Here is a 17,807-nt window from a genome sequence, read left to right as displayed (position 1 = left end):
CAATCACAGAGGTCAGACGTTTCTTGTAGTTGGCCACCAGGTTTTCACACATCTCAGGAGGGATTTTGTCCCACTCCTCTTTACAGATCTTCTCCAAGTCATTAAGGTTTCGATGCTGACGTTTGTCAACTCGAACCTTCAGCTCCCTCCACAGATTTTCTATGGGATTAAGGTCTGGAGACTGGCTAGGCCACTCCAGGACCTTAATGTACTTCTTCTTGAGCCACTCCTTTGTTGCCTTGGCCGTGTGTTTTGGGTCATTGTCATGCTGGAATACCCATCCACGACCCATTTTCAATGCCCTGGCTGAGGGAAGGAGTTTCTCACCCAAAATTTGACGGTACATGGCCCCGTCCATCGTCCCTTTGATGCGGTGAAGTTGTCCTGTCCCCTCAGCAGAAAAACACCCTCAAAGCATAATGTTTCCACATCCATGTTTGACGGTGGGGATGGTGTTCTTGCGGTCATAGGCAGCATTCCTCCTCCTCCTCCTCCAAACACGGCGAGTTGAGTTGATGCCAAAGAGCTCCATTTTGGTCTCATCCGACCAAAACACTTTCACCCAGATGTCCTCTGAATCATTCAGATGTTCATTGGCAAACTTCAGACGGGCATGCATGTGCTTTCTTGAGCAGGGGGACCTTGCGGGCGCTGCAGGATTTCAGTCCTTCACGGTGAAGTGTGTTATCAATTGTTTTCTTGGTGACTATGGTCCCAGCTGCCTTGAGATCATTGACAAGATCCTCCCGTGTAGTTCTGGGCTGATTCCTCACCGTTCTCATGATCATTGCAACTTCACGAGGTGAGATCTTGCATGGAACCCCAGGCCGAAGGAGATTGACAGTTTTTTTGTGTTTCTTCCATTTGCGAATAATCGCACCAACTGTTATCACCTTCTCACCAAGCTGCTTGGCAATGGTCTTGTAGCCCATTCCAGCCTTGTATCGGTCTACAATCTTGTCCCTGACATCCTTGGAGAGCTCTTTGGTCTTGGCCATGGTGGAGAGTTTGGAATCTGATTGATTGATTGCTTCTGTGGACAGGTGTCTTTTATACAGGTAACAAGCTGAGATTAGGAGCACTCCCTTTAAGAGTGTGCTCCTAATCTCAGCTCGTCACCTGTATAAAAGACACCTGGGAGCCAGAAATCTTTCTGATTGAGAGGGGGCCAAATACTTATTTCCCTCATTAAAATGCGAATCAATTTATAACTTTTTTGACATGCGTTTTTCTGGATTTTCTTGTTGTTATTCTGTCTCTCACTGTTCAAATAAACCTAACATTAAAATTATAGTCTGATCAATTCCTTGTCAGTGGGCAAACGTACAAAATCAGCAGGGGATCAAATACTTTTTTCCCTCACTGTACGCACAGAGAAACAACGCCTCTGTGTCGAGGCCTTAAATAGAGAGAGAGAGGGGGGCAGAGAGAGAGGGGAGGGGTGTAGAGAAATCCGCGAGTCAATGCAAGGCCGTAGCCATGGAGTCAACATTGGGGGGGACCAAATCTACCAGGGGCTCTGGGGTCCCCCCCCCCCAGAAATAAAATCTAAATTTGAAAACTAATTTCCTGACATTTCCTAAAATATTGAAAAATTTCACTAACACATGGGATGGAATTTTTGTTTTATTTGATACAATAATGTATAATATTGTATTGTATTACATTGCTCTGTGTTGTTTATTCTTTAACTTTTCTTGTTTCATAGTATGTATTGGCAGAGATTAGGGATTCATAAAGTACAAGGCAATCATACAAACACAAATCTACGCATTGTTACGTGAAGACAAGTCCACATTTTGTGGCCAAGGTTTAGCAAATTGTTTTTATTAACATAGCATAGCAATTATTATTTTTAAAAATATTTATTTTTATAGCAATATATTGGGGGGGGCATTTTGACCATATTTGATTATTGTGGGGGGATATGTCCCCCACCAATATATATTATAATTATTATAACATATTATAATTATTATAATATATTATAATTACGGCCTTGTGTCAATAAGAGATTTGGAACTTTGGTGACTGCAGGAAATAATAATAACACGAGGACACGCAGAGAGAGAGAGAGAAAGCACACTTATATTCTTGGTTCTTTCGGTAAGGTCACCACGTAGAAGGGAAACAATAAAATAATAAAATATAAAACAATAACATTCTCACGACGTTTCGACTGCAACACAAGCAATTATCAGGTGTAAAACCACAGCAAGAAACCACAGCAAGAAAATGTTCTTGCTGATGGTTTTCACACCTGATGATGATTGCTCGTCTTGCAGTCGAAACGTCGTGAGAATTTTATTGTTTTATATTTTTATTATTTTAATGTTTCCCTTCTACGTGGTGGTGACTTTACCAAAAGAACAAAGAATATGAATCCCTGCAGTCAAGAAAGCTTTACATAAAAAGCACACTTAATCAAAGAAACTGAGTAAAATTTTGAAATGTAATGCAATGCAACACAGAGAGTCGGTCAACACACAATAAACGCATAGCCTGGTAGATTACTTTATTGTAAAGATTGCTCAACTAAGCGAGATAATTGAAGCAAACGCGATCAGGCGAGGGCAGGAGGCAAGGCCCCGCGTGGCTAGGCCCCGCGTTGTAAAGTTCCAACCTGGACATCGATTCCCATGCTCGCTGCTACTCAACTGACATCCCTACGAGAGAGAGGCTCTACCTTGGTAAACAACAACCACCACGACCACCACCACAACCGCAATGAGAATTTCTCACCTCGGATTTCAGTTCACGCGCGGAGCGGCAGATTTCTGTTACCTCGTGACGTCACGCGGCAGCAGGAGATGACGTCACTTGCGTGGTACAAGACACTCCCCTCCCGCAACGAGCGGGTCCTAATTGAAATAAATTATGTTAATGAGCACGGCCCGGATTTCAGTGCAAGTGTGGATTGGTAGCCTCCCGTTACCTCGCGACGTCACGCGGGTAAGCAGGTAACATGACGTCACTTCCGGGGGAAGACACGCCCCTCCCACAAAGAGCAGCTCTGTAACTGAATAAATTATGTTAATGAGACCGGGCCATACGTCGAGGGATGGGGCGTGGGTGCTGAAACCAGTCGCAATAAACTCGCGACGGTCGTCACGAATACATTATGTTAATGAGCCGCAAGTCACCGGGCGTTGCTTTGCCCAAATAAGGATTGTACTTGAACAGATAACGGAAGTTGACCGAGGCAGAGGGGACGTCACGCTCAAGGGCGCGGTAGACGGGGTGGGGTGAATACCTTGGTGCCATGACGTCACTACCGAGGGACACCTCCCCCTGGCGTTTCACGCCAATGAGGTTATGCTGAGTAGTGACGTCACAGAGCGGGATTGGAGTTTAAGTTGATGTAGATTAATTTTCCATTGCTCCCTCCCTTGAACTCAGCAACAACAACGTGGACATTGCATCCCACTGGGATGTTTAGCACACAGCGTTGGTGTACGGTGCTTTTTTCAGGAATATTTTGCTGTTTTTTTCATGGATTTTCTGTTTGCAGTCACACATAGTAGTCACTTTAAGATGTGTTTCTTGTTTGTGTTTGTTGTGGTTGCACTTGATTCAAGAGCCGAATGGCTTACAGGGGTATACCAAAATATACTGAAATTATTGTGTACACACTGTGTGTACGTACACTGTGTGTGTGTACACTGTGTGTGTGTACACACTGTGTGTGTACACTGTGAGTGTGTGTACACACGCACCCCCTGCACCAACGACGGAGGCGCAGGGACAGACGCTCGATTACGTTGGAATCGATCTGCAGACGGCCAGCAGCTCCGTGTCGCCTCATCTCGATCCCGCAATCCCAAACAGGTGAAAGTCCGCATCGAACCGAACCCCCGGCAAGGCCATCTACTTAACGACGAGAGAAAATTCACACGAAATGTCCTTTTCAATGAAGTCTTTCGGATGTAAAATTAACTTTTAATGAAGAACTAACAATCATCTAATTCAAAACACAACACAATTCAAAGATGTTTCATTTTAAAACTTCAAAACGGAGCACGGGGCGCTGGCGTGAATGCGTCCTTCGTGTGCCGTAAATGTTGTGACTTTCCTAGCCTGAAGGCCGTCAATGTGTTGGACCCTTATTGGTGCACAGCGTCTCAACAACAGCAGTGGGGTTTGCTTCAACCGATAGGTACGAACATCCAGACGTGAATCAGCAAGGTGCATTTCTAGTCCCAGTTAGACAAAATCTAAGTCAACACGTAAGACAAAACTACAATTCGTGTTGTAGAGAATGTACCTCCTCCTATACGTGTAACTTTCAAGCGGTATGCTTTGTAACTGATGAATGATCCGAGCGTGCTCCCTATTTCAAAGACAATGAGTTGCTTCAGAGGCAGACGCTTCGTGAAACACAAAAGTACCCTTTGACCTGTATCACATGGAATGTGTCTCACCCGAGTTATCTGTACAGGTTACTTCCAAACACACACACACTTTGTCCTAACATCACTTAATCAATCTAGATTTGAACACTTAATCAATGTTTGACCCTCATAGACAAAATGTTACATGTACACGCACAATCAGACAAGTATTCATTCTTAATTATTGACAGGCATATTAACAAAATTAAATTACTGCAGTGAAATATCCTGCATCAGGTTACATCGTATTAAAAAGAAGCTATTTTAAAAATACGCACGGTCTGCTTAAAAGTGGATGTAAAACATACTATTGTAGTGTCATTCAAAACGAGTAGGCCATTGCATGCTGGCGAATTCTAAACATTAGCGACAAATTACAAAACTGAGATGAAACATCAATCATCGCCCCCTACTGACAGCCTCTTGTTCACATACTCTTTGGTTCTTTCAGTAAAGTCACATAGGCAGAAAAAATAATAATAGATCACGACGTTTCGATCGTAACACAAGCGGTCGTCCTCAGGCGGAAATAATAATAAATGCAGGCCGGTGCAGGGCCACCACCCTGTGCCACACAGGGGCAGCTGCTACTTGGGGATGCTCTTCGAGTGTTTCAGACGAGACACGAAACTCCGAGTTGCCGAGGCCATTAAGTGAGCACCGTGTAAAAGCAATTATTATAACATAGTGAATGCTTGGGGGCTTCTTGGCTCTCGCTCCTGGTCAGAGATCTCCCCAACCCACAGGTCCACAAAGACTGGCCGCCCTTACTCTGCAGGTTGAACATAGGAATTGAGTGTCCAAATTCACGTTCTTGTCATTAAAGGCCTGTGACAAAGGTGCATCTATTGTAGTGACATCGTCTCTGGCTTACACATCTACCGGGTCTCCACTTGACTTTGTATTGTCTAGGAGCAAGTCCACCCACACCTCCACTTCCACAAACTGCTGGGAGTTGCCTCACTCTGATTCACAGTCAGAATTCTCCTCCTGCTTTACGATGTGAAGGTCCCATTTTGGAGTTGAATCTTCATCTTCACTTTTTACCTTCACTTCTTCGCTCATCACTTCTTCACATTTCACCATCACCTCTTCATATTTCACCTTTATACCTTTAAAAGTGTCCAAGCAGAGATTTTCGTCCGGTTCTTGTTTCATGAGGGATGGGATCATTGCGGCACGTTGACTTTCACAAGCTGATTTCAGACTCCGACTCCGCTCCTTGTGGATCTTCCGATGCTTTTGTGTTCTCTCGTGTCTTCGAAAAGTTGATGACTGTGTAAACGCCATCCCGCACATCGTGCACCTGAAGGGTTTCTCTCCCGTGTGTGTTCTCTGGTGTGTTACAAGAGCAGATGAATGTGCAAACGCCTTCACGCACACACTGCACTTGAAGGGTTTCTCTCCCGTGTGTGTTCTCTGGTGTACTTTAAGATGTGGTGACTGTGCAAACGCCTTCCCGCACAGAGTGCACTTGAAGGGTTTCTCTCCCGTGTGTGTTCTCTGGTGTACTTTAAGATTTGATGAATGTGCAAACGCCTTCCCACAAACACTGCACCTGAAGGGTTTCTCTCCTGTGTGTGTTCTCTGGTGTGTTACAAGATTATATGAATCTGAAAACGCCTTCCCGCAGACACTGCACTTGAAGGGTTTCTCTACTGTGTGTGTTCTCTGGTGTATTACAAGATGACATGGATCTGAAAATGCCTTGCCACACAGAATACACTTGAAGGGTTTCTCTCCTGTGTGTGTTCTCTGGTGTTTTTTAAGAGCAGATGACCGTGCAAACGCCTTCCCACACACAGTACATTTGAAGGGTTTCTCTTCTGTGTGACTTCTCTGGTGCCGTGTCAAATTTCCAGTCCGGTCCGTGCTGTATGCACGCTGGTCGCATTGTTGACTTGTACCGAGCTGCGCTGAGTGCCTTTGCTCCATCAGACCAATTCTGCAGAGGAAGCGTCAGCTGCAGACAGAAAAAAAGAATATCCACACCATCTACACGTCAGGCACAGAGGAATGCACACGTGACTTACACGTCTATACTTATTAATATATTCATGATGTAGTGAAAAAGTTTCCCAAATTCATCAGATTTTATGAACGTGCAAACGCCTTCCCGCACAGAGTGCACCTGAAGGGTTTCTCTCCACGGGCTGTTATGGGACACAGTGAGAGGGAAAATGTCATGAATATGCCTGGAAGCCTTCATATCTTCAAGATGAATGTTAACCCAAAACTATAAGCACACAATTGCAGCTGTCTGACTACAAAATGAATATTTATAAAAGCTAAATTCAGCTGACATAGCAAATGGTGTTGAAAACAATACTATTTGTGTTATGTAGAAATGCATAAATTAACGTTCAATCGCAACTTAGAGGTGTGAAGCCAGGCACAGATGTCCTTGAATGCTGGGATGAACAGTTCCGACTTCAGCGGCACGTATGTGCTGTGTTAACTTCCTGACTCCATTCTTACAAAGAGTTGCAGAGGAAAACAAAACTAAACTACTGTTTTGATATAACCTCCGTGCTCAATAGTGTTAATAGACTTTACTGCAAACACAAACTTGACACTGTCACACACTCAGAGGTGGAGCCAGGTTTTCAGGTAGGGGGGGCAACCCTTCCAGAAATGAAAAATGATAGGAGTTGTTAGTAAGTAAGGAGTTGTTGGTAAGGAGTTGTTAGTAAGGAGTTGTTAGTAAGTTGTTAGTAAGGAGTTGTTAGTAAGGAGTTGTTAGTAAGGAGTTGTTAGTACGTAAGGAGTTGTTAGTAAGTAATGACTTGTCCCTTGCTTTTTATTCGACGCGTGTGATCGGCATTGCGCTCGCTGAAGGTGTTTGCCTTCAGGGAAGTCGTGTACTGTATACGCAACTGCGCAAAATTCTGTGAGTCACTTACAACTGCTCTGCCGTTACTTATTGCCAATTAAGGAGTCGGACTGTTGTCCTCTCATAGAGTCCCTGGCACGTAATAATATGCCACACGGTGGCAGTGGGGGTCGCAAAATGGTGATTTATCTATATATATGAAAGGGAAATGTGTGGATACGTGTGTCTGTTCGAAATGTTTAGCATACTTCCCAACGTGCCACACACTTGAAATTTGGCATGTGGGTATGTTCCATACTGTACACAATGTAAAAAAATATAAAGTCTTTTAATCAAACAAAGTGAGTAAATTTTTGAAATATAATGCAATGCAACACAGAGAGTCGGTCAACACACAATAAACGCAAAGCCTGGTAGATTACTTTCTTACAAAGATTGCTCAACTAAGCGAGATAATTGAAGCAAACGCCATCAGGCGAGGGCAGGAGGCAAGGCCACGCGTGGCTAGGCCCCGCGTTGTAAAGTTCCAACCTGGACATCGATTCCCATGCTCGCTGCTACTCAACTGACATCCCTGAGAGAGAGGCTCTATCTCTGTAAACAACAACAACCACCACAACAACCACCACCACAACCACCACAACGATGATCATTTCTCACCTCGGATTTCAGTTCACGCGTGGAGCGGCAGATGTTACCTCGTGACAGCACGCGGCAGCAGGTGACGTCACTTGCGTGGTACAAGACACTCCCCTCCCGCAACGAGCGGGTCTTAATTTAAATAAATTATGTTAATGAGCCCGGCCCATACGTGGAGGGATGGGGCGTGGGTGCTGAACTCGTCGCAATAAACTCGCGACGGCCTTCACGAACACATTATGTTAATGAACCGCCAGTCACCGGGCGTAGCTTTGCCCAAATAAGGATTGTACTTGAACAGATAACGGAAGTTGACCCAGGCAGAGGTGACGTCACGCTGTGTGTGTACACTGTGTGTACACGTACACACTGTGTGTGTACACCGCGTGTGTGTGTGCACTGTGTGAACACACTGTGTGTGTGTACACTGTGTGTGTGTACACGTACACTGTGTGTGTGTACACTGTGTGTGTACACTGTGTGCGTGTACACGTACACACTCAGTGTGTACGTGTACACACTGTGTGTGTACACTGTGTGTGTGTGCACTGTGTGTGTGTACACTATGTGTGTGTGTACAGTGTGTGTACACTGTGTGTGTACACGTACACACTGTGTGTGTGTACACTGTGTGTGTGCACTGTGTGCACTGTGTGTGTGTACACTGCGTATGTACATTGTGTGTGTGTACACTGTGTGTGTGTACACTGTGTGTGTACCCCGTGTGCACTGTGTGTGTACACTGTGTGTGTGTGTACACTGTGTGTGTGCACTGTGCGTGTACACTGTGTGTGTGTACACAGTGTACACGCACAGTGCACACACACCTCTGCCTGGGTCAGTGTGTGTGTGTACACTGTGCGTGTGCACTGTGTGTGTATGTACACTGTGTGTATACACTGTGTGTGTGTGTACATTGTGTGTGGCACAGTCATCTCAGTCGACCAATGGGCATCTTTTCATCAATTTATTTTCCAATTTTCTTGTTTTTGTTATTTTCTATCTACGTGACTTTACCGAAAGAAGCAAGACTATAAATGTTAACGAGCTGCACCACGCTGTGTGGGAGCTACCTGGCCTGTCGCTCCGCACGAAGCTGCGTGGAGCCTCTGCGTGGAAGTTCTGCGCCGGTGAGAAACTCTCTCAGGCTGACCCCCACCCCCACGCCTCCACGCAGATTGAGGCGAGCCGAGTGGTGGCGCATTCTATTTTGACTCAAAACGTTCGCGACCGCAGGAATGAACGTTCTTGGTTCTTTCTGTCAAGTCACGTAAATAAAAAAAAATGTTACATTGAAGAAAAAAATAAAATGACGATTTAAATAATAAACGAATTTTTTTCTTTATTTTTGTTTTCTATTTATGTGACTTTACCGAAAGAACCAAGAATGTGGTAGCACATTCTCTATTTATTGCAGAGGTTCAAGGTTAAAATCCGACAGGCACACCTGGCTACCCCAGCAACATTCACCACAATATGCACAGTCTGCTAAACGGCAGATGTAAAACATAACGTTGTGTCATTCACAACGCACAGGTCATTGCATGTTGGTCTCACGGTCAAAATTGGGGTAATTCCAAACATTATCGAGAAACTCCACAACAAAGAAACGCACCCCCTGTACCAACGACGGAGGCACAGGGACAGACGCTCGATTACGTTGGAATCGATCTGCAGACGGCCAGCAGCTCCGTGTCGCCTTATCTCGATCCTGCAATCCCAAACAGGTGAAAGTCCGCATCGAACCGAACCCCCGGCAAGGCCATCGTCTACTTAACGACGAGAGAAAATTCACGCGAAATATCCTTTTCAACGAAGCCTTCCGGGTGTAAAATGAACTTTTAAGCTTTTAATGAAGAAATAACAATCATCTAATTCAAAACACAACACGATTCAAAGATGTTTCATTTTAAAAATTCAAAACGGAGCACGGGCGCTGGCGTGAATGCGTCCTTCGTGTGCCGTAAATGTTGTGACTTTCCTGGCCTGAAGGCCGTCAATGTGTTGGACCCTTATTGGTGCACAGCGTCTCAACAACAGCAGTGGGGTTTGCTTCAACCGATAGGTACGAACATCCAGACGTCAATCAGCAAGGTGCATTTCCAGTCCTAGTTAGACAAAATCTAAGTCAACACGTAAGACAAAACTACAATTCGTGTTGTAGAGAATGTACCTCCTCCTATACGTGTAACTTTCAAGCGGTATGCTTTGTAACTGATGAATGATCCGAGCGTGCTCCCTATTTCAAAGACAATGAGTTGCTTCAGAGGCAGACGCTTCGTGAAACACAAAAGTACCCTTTGACATGTATCACATGGAATGTGTCTCACCCGAGTTATCTGTACAGGTTACTTCCAAACACACACATACTTTGTCCTAACATCACTTAATCAATCTAGATTTGAACACTTAATCAATGTTTGACCCTCATAGACAAAATGTTACATGTACACGCACAGACAAGTATTCATTCTTAATTATTGACAGGCATATTAACAAAATTAAATTACTGCAGTGAAATATCCTGCATCAGGTTACATCGTATTAACAAGAAGCTATTTTAAAAATACGCACGGTCTGCTTAAAAGTGGATGTAAAACATACTATTGTAGTGTCATTCAAAACGAGTAGGCCATTGCATGCTGGCGAATTCTAAACATTAGCGACAAATTACAAAACTGAGATGAAACATCAATCATCGCCCCCTACTGACAGCCTCTTGTTCACATACTCTTTGGTTCTTTCAGTAAAGTCACGTAGGTAGAAAAAATAATAACAGATCACGACGTTTTGATCGTAACACAAGCGGTCGTCCTCAGGCGGAAAAAATAATAAATGCAGGCCGGTGCAGGGCCACCACCCTGTGCCACACAGGGGCAGCTGCTACTTGTGGATGCTCTTCGAGTGTTTCAGACGAGATACGAAACTCCGAGTTGCCGAGGCGATTAAGCAAGCACCGAGTAAATGCAATTATTATAACATAGTGAATGCTTGGGGGCTTCTTGGCTCTCGCTCCTGGTTAAAGATCTACCCAACCCACAGGTCCACAAAGACTGGCCGCTCACTCTTACTCTGCAGGTTGAACCTAGGATATTGAGTGTTAAACTTCACATTCTTTTCATTAAAGGCCTGTGACAAAGGTGCATCTATTGTAGCCACATCGTCTCTGGCTTACACATCTACCCGGTCTCCACTTGACTTTGGATTGTCTCGGAAGTCCACCCACACCTCCACTTCCACAAACTGCTGGGAGTTGCCTCACTCTGCCTCACAGTCAGAATTCTCCTCCTGCTTCACGTTGCCTCCATCGATGTGAAGGTCCAATTTTGGAGTTGAATCTTCATCTTCACATTTCACCATCACTTCTTCCCTCTTCACCATCACTTCTTCCCTCTTCACTATCACCTCTTCATATTTCACCTCGATACCTTTAAAAGTGTCCAAGCTGGGATTTTCTTCCGGTTCGTGTTTCATGAGGGATGGGCTCATGGTGGAACTTTGACTTTCACAAGCTGATTTCAGACTCCACTCCTTGTGGATCTTCTGATGCTTCTGTGTTCTCTGGTGTACTTGAAGATGTGATGACTGTGAAAACGCCTTCCCACACAGAGTGCACTTGAAGGGTTTCTCTCCCGTGTGTGTACTCTGGTGTCGTTGCAGATTTGATGAATGTGCAAACGCCTTCCCACACACAGTGCACCTGAAGGGTTTCACTCCGGTGTGTGTTCTCTGGTGTCTTTGCAGATTTGATGAATGTGCAAACGCCTTCCCACACACAGTGCACCTGAAGGGTTTCTCTCCTGTGTGTGTTCTCTGGTGTTTTTTAAGAACAGATGACTGTGAAAATGCCTTCCCACACAAAGTGCATTTGAATGGTTTCCCTCCCGTGTGTGTTCTCTGGTGTACTTTAAGATGTGATGACTGTGAAAACGCCTTCCCACATAGAGTGCACTTGAAGGGTTTCTCTCCCGTGTGTGTACTCTGGTGTACTTTAAGATGTGATGGAAGTGCAAACGGCTTCCCGCACAGAGTGCACTTGAAGGGTTTCTCTCCCGTGTGTGTTCTCTGGTGTGTTACCAGAGCATATGACTGTGCAAACGCCTTCCCACACACACTGCACTTGAAGGGTTTTTCTCCCGTGTGTGTTCTCTGGTGTGTTACCAGAGCATATGACTGTGCAAACGCCTTCCCACACACACTACACTTGAAGGGTTTTTCTCCCGTGTGTGTTCTCTGGTGTTCTACAAGAGTAGATGAATGTGCAAACGCCTTCCCACACACACTGCACTTGAAGGGTTTTTCTCCCGTGTGTGTTCTCTGGTGTTCTACAAGAGTAGATGAATGTGCAAACGCCTTCCCACACACACTGCACTTGAAGGGTTTTTCTCCCATGTGTGTTCTCTGGTGTTCTACAAGAGTAGATGACTGTGCAAACGCGATCCCGCACAGAGTGCACTTGAAGGGTTTCTCTCCCGTGTGTGTACTCTGGTGTCTTTGCAGATGTGATGACTGTGAAAATGCCTTCCCACACACAGTGCACTTGAAGGGTTTCTCTCCTGTGTGAGTTCTCTGGTGCTGTGTCAAATTTCCAGTCCGATCCGTGCTGTATGCACGCTGGTCGCATTGTTGACATGTCATACCGAGCTGCGCTGAGTGCATTTGCTCCATCAGACCAGCGCCAGCTGCAGACATAAAAAAATAATATCCACACCATCTACACGTCAGTATCGAGGCACAGAGGAATGCATATATAGTACATGTGACTTACACGTCTATACTTATTAATATATTCATGATGTAGTGAAAAAGTGTCCCAAATTTATGACACGGGCTGTTATGGCACACAATAAGAGGGAAAATGGTTATAAACATGCCTGGAAGCCCTCGTATCTTCAAAATGAATGCTCACCCAATACTCCAAGTACACAATTTCGGCTGTCTGGCTAAAAAAGGAATATTTATGAGAGTTAAATTCAGCTGACATAGCAAAGGGTGTTGAAAACAATACTATTTGTGTTAGGCAGAAATGCATAAATCAACGTTCAATCACAACTTAGAGGTGTGAATCCAGGCTCAGATGTCCTTAAATGCTGGGATGAACAGTTCCGACTTCAGCTGAATGTGTGTGCTGTGTTAACTTCCTGTTTCCATTCTTATAAAGAGTTCCAGAGGAAAACAAAAGTAAACTATTGTTATGATATAACCTCCGTGTTCAACAGAGTTAATAGACGTTACTGCAAACACAAACTGTACACTGTCACTGGGTAAACAGGCGGTGGCGTGTCTACAATCACGCCTGGCCACCTTCATCTGCTTGGCATGATTGCTTCCTCACTTCACCAAGTAATTAATTGAGGATCAACGAACATAATCGAGGCTAGCTGGAGTTTGCGTGTCTCTCTCCGTGGTGAGATGTTAACTACCTCATCTGGTTTACAGGAAGTGGTGGGTTCGATCCCGACCCTGACGCCTGCTGTATATTTGGAGTTTGCGAGTCTCTCTCCGTGGTGAGATGTTAACTACCTCACCTGGTATACAGGAAGTTGTGGGTTCGATCCCGACCCTGACGCCTGCTGTATATTTGGAGTTTGCATCACTCCGTTTAGCGTCTTTGACCGATAGACATTGACACACGTGTTCTTGTTGATTTCGGTAAAGTTACGTAGATAGAAAATAACAATAACAGATGATACAATTACATTACAGGAAGTGGTGGGTTCGATCCCGACCCTGACGCCTGCTGTATATTTGGAGTTTGCGAGTCTCTCTCCGTGGTGAGATGTTAACTACCTCACCTGGTATACAGGAAGTTGTGGGTTCGATCCCGACCCTGACGCCTGCTGTATATTTGGAGTTTGCGTCACTCCGTTTAGCGTCTTTGACCGATAGACATTGACACACGTGTTCTTGTTGATTTCGGTAAAGTTACGTAGATAGAAAATAACAATAACAGATGATACAATTACATTAAATAAAGACCACTTGTGTTGCGATAAAAACGATGTGAGTTGTTTTGCTTTATTTGGAATTATTTTTTGTTATTTTCATTTAATTTTCTATCTACGTGACTTTACCGAAAGAACCAAGAATATTAATTCCTACAGTCACCAAAGTTTTAAGTCAAAACATTCACACACGTTGACAAAGCCTCACCTTGTGTTGTTGTGGGCAGGTCGCTTCTGATAACAAGAGCGGTATAGCAGCTCAAGCGGGCTTGGCCTGGTGAAAAACATAAAAACTGCGTGAATATATACAATAAAACAAAGTTACAAAGTGGCGAGCCGGGTGAAGACAAATTAAACTTAAGCGAGATAATTAAAGTGAATGCAATCAGGCGAGGGCAGGAGGCAAGGCCCCGCGTGGCTAGGCCCCGCGCTGTAAAGTTCCAACCTGGACATCGATTCCCATGCTCGCAGCTACTCAACTGACATCCCTACGAGAGAGAGAGCGAGGCTCTACCTTGGTAAACAACAACAACCACCACCACAACAACCACCACGACAACAACCACAATCGCAAAGAGAATTTCTCACCTCGGATTTCAGTGCAGGAAGCGATAGCTTCCTTTTACTTCGTGACGTCACGCGGCAGCAGGTGACGTGACGTCACTTCCGGGACACGAGACACGCTCCTCCCACAATGAGCAGCTCAGTAAATAAATAAATGATTGAATAAATTATGTTAATGTTGCGCCAAAATGTCGTGAGTGCTGAACCCGTCGCAATAAACTCGCGACGGCTTTAACGAACACATTATGTTAATGAACCGCCAGTCACTGGGCGTAGCTTTGCCCAAATAAGGATTGGCACTGGAACGATATCGGCAGTGACCCAAGCGGAGGTGACGTCATGTTCAAGAGCGCGGTGGACGGGGGAGGGGTGAATACCTTGGTGACATGACGTCACTAGCGAGGTACACCTCCCCCTGGCGTTTCACGCCGATGAGATAATGCAGCGTGGTGACGTCACAGAGTTGGAGTTTAAGTTAATTTAGATTCATTTTCCATTGCTCCCTCCCTTTGGTCTGTGAGTTCAGCTACAACAACGTAGACATTATTGTGTATACACTGTGTGTACACTATGTGTGTACACTGTGTGTGTACACTGTGTGTGTGTACACAATGTGTGTATGTACACTGTGTGTATGTACACTGTGTGTGTGTACACTGTGTGTGTGTGTACACAATGTGTGTGTGTACACTGTGTATGTACACTGTGTGTGTGTGTACACTGTGTATGTACACTGTGTGTGTGTACACTGTGTGTGTACACTGTGTGTCCGCATTGAACCAAACTCCCGGCAAGGCCATCTACTTAATGAGAGAAAATTAACACGAAATGTCCTTTTCAATGAAGTCTTTCAGATGTAAATTGATACAAGCTTTTAATTAGGAAATAAAATCATCTAAATCAAAACACAACACAATTCAAAGATGTTTCATTTTAAAACTTCGAAACGGAGCATGGGGTACTTGCGTGAATGCGTCCTTCGTGTGCAAATGTTGTGACTTTCCTGGCATGAAGGCCGTCAATGTGTTGGACCATTAAATGGTGCACAGCGTCTCAACAACAGCAGTGGGGTTTGCTTCAACCGATAGGTAACGAACATCCAGACGTGAATCAGCAAAGAGCACTTCTAGTCCCAGTTAGACAAAATCTACGTCAACACGTAAGACAAAACTACAATTCGTGTTGTAGAGAATGTACCTCCTCCTATACGTGTAACTTTCAAGTGGTATGCCTTGTAACTGATGAATGATCCGAGCGTGCTCCCTATTTCAAAGACGATGAGTTGCTCCAGAGGCAGACGCTTCGTGAAACACAAAAATACCCTTTGACCTGAATCACAAGAACAACGGGTCTCACCTGAGTGATCTGTACAGGTTACTTCCAAAACACACACACTTTGTCCTAACATCACTTATTCAATGTGTGACCCTCAGACAAAATGTTACATGTACGCGCACAATCAAGACAAGTATTAATTCTAAATCATTGACGGGCATATTAACATTGAATTACTGCAGCAAAATTGACTGCATCACGTTACATCGTATTAACAAGAAGTTATTTTACAAATACGCACCATCTGCTTAACAGTGTATGTACAACGTACTATTGTTGCGTCATTCAAAACGAGTAGACCGTTGCATGCTGGCGTCTGGGTCAAAATGTAGCAAATTATAAACATTAGCTACAAATAATAAGTCACGGCGTTTCGATGGCAACACAAGCAATCGTCATCAGGTGGGACAAGCACAGCAGCAATGAGAAGAAACTGCTGGAGTAGGCACCTACTACTTCAGCAGTTTCTATTGCTGTGGTTGTCCCACGTGATGACGATTTCTTGTGTTGTGATCTAAACGCCGTGATCTGTTATGTTTCTACCCACGTGGTGACTTTACCGAAAGAACTCAAGAGTGTGGATTCCTGCAGTCACGACAGCTTCGAATCAAGATTACCTACAAACAACACAACTGAGATGACACATCAATCATCGCCCCCTACTGACAGGCTCTTGTCCACATGCAGGCCGGTGCAGGGCCACCACCTTGTGCCACACAGGGGCAGCTGCTACTTGGGGATGCTCTTCGAGTGTTTCAGACGAGATACAAAACTCCGAGTTGCTGAGGCGGTTAAGCAAGCACCATGTAAAAGCAATTATTATAACATAGTGAATGCTTGGGGGCTTATTGGCTCTTGCTCCTGGTTAGAGATCTCCCCAACCCACGGGCCCACAAAGTGTTCAACTTCACATTCTTGTCATTAAAGGCCTGTGACAAAGGTGCATCTATTGGAGCAACATCGTCTCTGGCTTACACATCTACCGGGTCTCCACTTGACTTTGTATTGTCTAGGAGCAAGTCCACCCACACCTCCACTTCCACAAACTGCTGGGAGTTGCCTCACTCTGACTCACAGTCAGAATTCTTCTCCTGCTTCACGATGTGAAGGTCCCATTTTGGAGTTGAATCTTCATCTTCACATTTTACCTTCACTTCTTCGCTCATCACTTCTTCACATTTCACCTTCACCTCTTCACATTTCACCTTTATACCTTTAAAAGTGTCCAAGCTGGTATTTTATTCTGGTTCTTGTTTCATGAGGGATGGGCTCATTGCGGCACTTTGACTTTCACAAGCTGATTTCAGACTCCGACTCTGCTCCTTGTGATGCTTTTGTGTTCTTTGGTGTACTTGAAGATTTGATGAATCTGCAAACGACTTCCCGCACAGAGTACACTTGAAGGGTTTCTCTCCTGTGTGTGTTCTCTGGTGTTTTACAAGAGCAGATGAACGTGCAAATGCCTTCACGCACACACTGCACTTGAAGGGTTTCTCTCCCGTGTGTGTTATCTGGTGTACTTGAAGATGTGGTGACTGTGTAAACACCATCCCGCACACAGTGCACATGAAGGGTTTCTCTCCTGTGTGTGTTCTCTGGTGTGTTACAAGATTACATGACTGTGTAAACGCCATCCCGCACATCGTGCACCTGAAGGGTTTCTCTCCTGTGTGTGTTCTCTGGTGTTTTTTAAGAGTAGATAAATCTGAAAATGCCTTCCCACACACACTGCACCTGAAGGGTTTCTCTCCCGTGTGTGTTCTCTGGTGGGTCTGAAGAACTGATGGCCATGCAAATGCCTTGTTACACACAGTACATTTGAAGGGTTTCTCTCCTGTGTGACTTCTCTGGTGCCGTGTCAAATTTCCAGTCCGGTCCGTGCTGTATGCACGCTGGTCGCATTGTTGACTTGTCGTACCGAGCTGCGCTGAGTGCCTTTGCTCCATCAGACAAATTCTGCAGAGGAAGTGTCAGCTGCAGACAGAAAAAAAGAATATCCACACCATCTACACGTCAGGCACAGAGGAATGCACACGTGACTTACACGTCTATACTTATTAATATATTCATGATGTAGTGAAAAAGTTTCCCAAATTCATC

General features: G+C 44.7%; 1 protein-coding gene across 1 annotated transcript; it reads right to left on the bottom strand.

Annotated features, from left to right (window-relative positions):
* Window positions 1–9,683: 9,683 nt before the first annotated feature.
* Window positions 9,684–14,078, bottom strand: LOC142908609 (uncharacterized). The gene is made up of 2 exons (XM_076059374.1): window positions 14,017–14,078; window positions 9,684–12,545 (listed from the first exon to the last, which is right to left on the bottom strand). Exon 2 carries the CDS (start codon window positions 12,529–12,531, stop codon window positions 11,122–11,124), a length of 1,410 nt encoding a protein of 469 aa, XP_075915489.1. The 5' UTR covers window positions 12,532–12,545; window positions 14,017–14,078; the 3' UTR covers window positions 9,684–11,121.
* Window positions 14,079–17,807: the final 3,729 nt, after the last annotated feature.

The sequence above is a fragment of the Petromyzon marinus genome, unplaced genomic scaffold, assembly GCF_048934315.1.
Source record: "Petromyzon marinus isolate PM22_M1 ecotype Great Lakes invasive population unplaced genomic scaffold, UKy_Petmar_22M1.pri1.0 PM_G_Scaffold_10, whole genome shotgun sequence".
In the NCBI taxonomy this organism is placed as follows: Eukaryota; Metazoa; Chordata; class Hyperoartia; order Petromyzontiformes; family Petromyzontidae; genus Petromyzon; species Petromyzon marinus.
The sequence above is the reverse complement of the archived record's forward strand: the minus strand, read 5'-3'. Positions and strand labels throughout refer to the sequence as shown.

What these genes read in the sequence shown, in the direction of transcription:
- LOC142908609 (XM_076059374.1), bottom strand. Translation starts at nt 12,531, where the DNA reads ATGGAGCAAATGCACTCAGCGCAGCTCGGTATGACATGTCAACAATGC.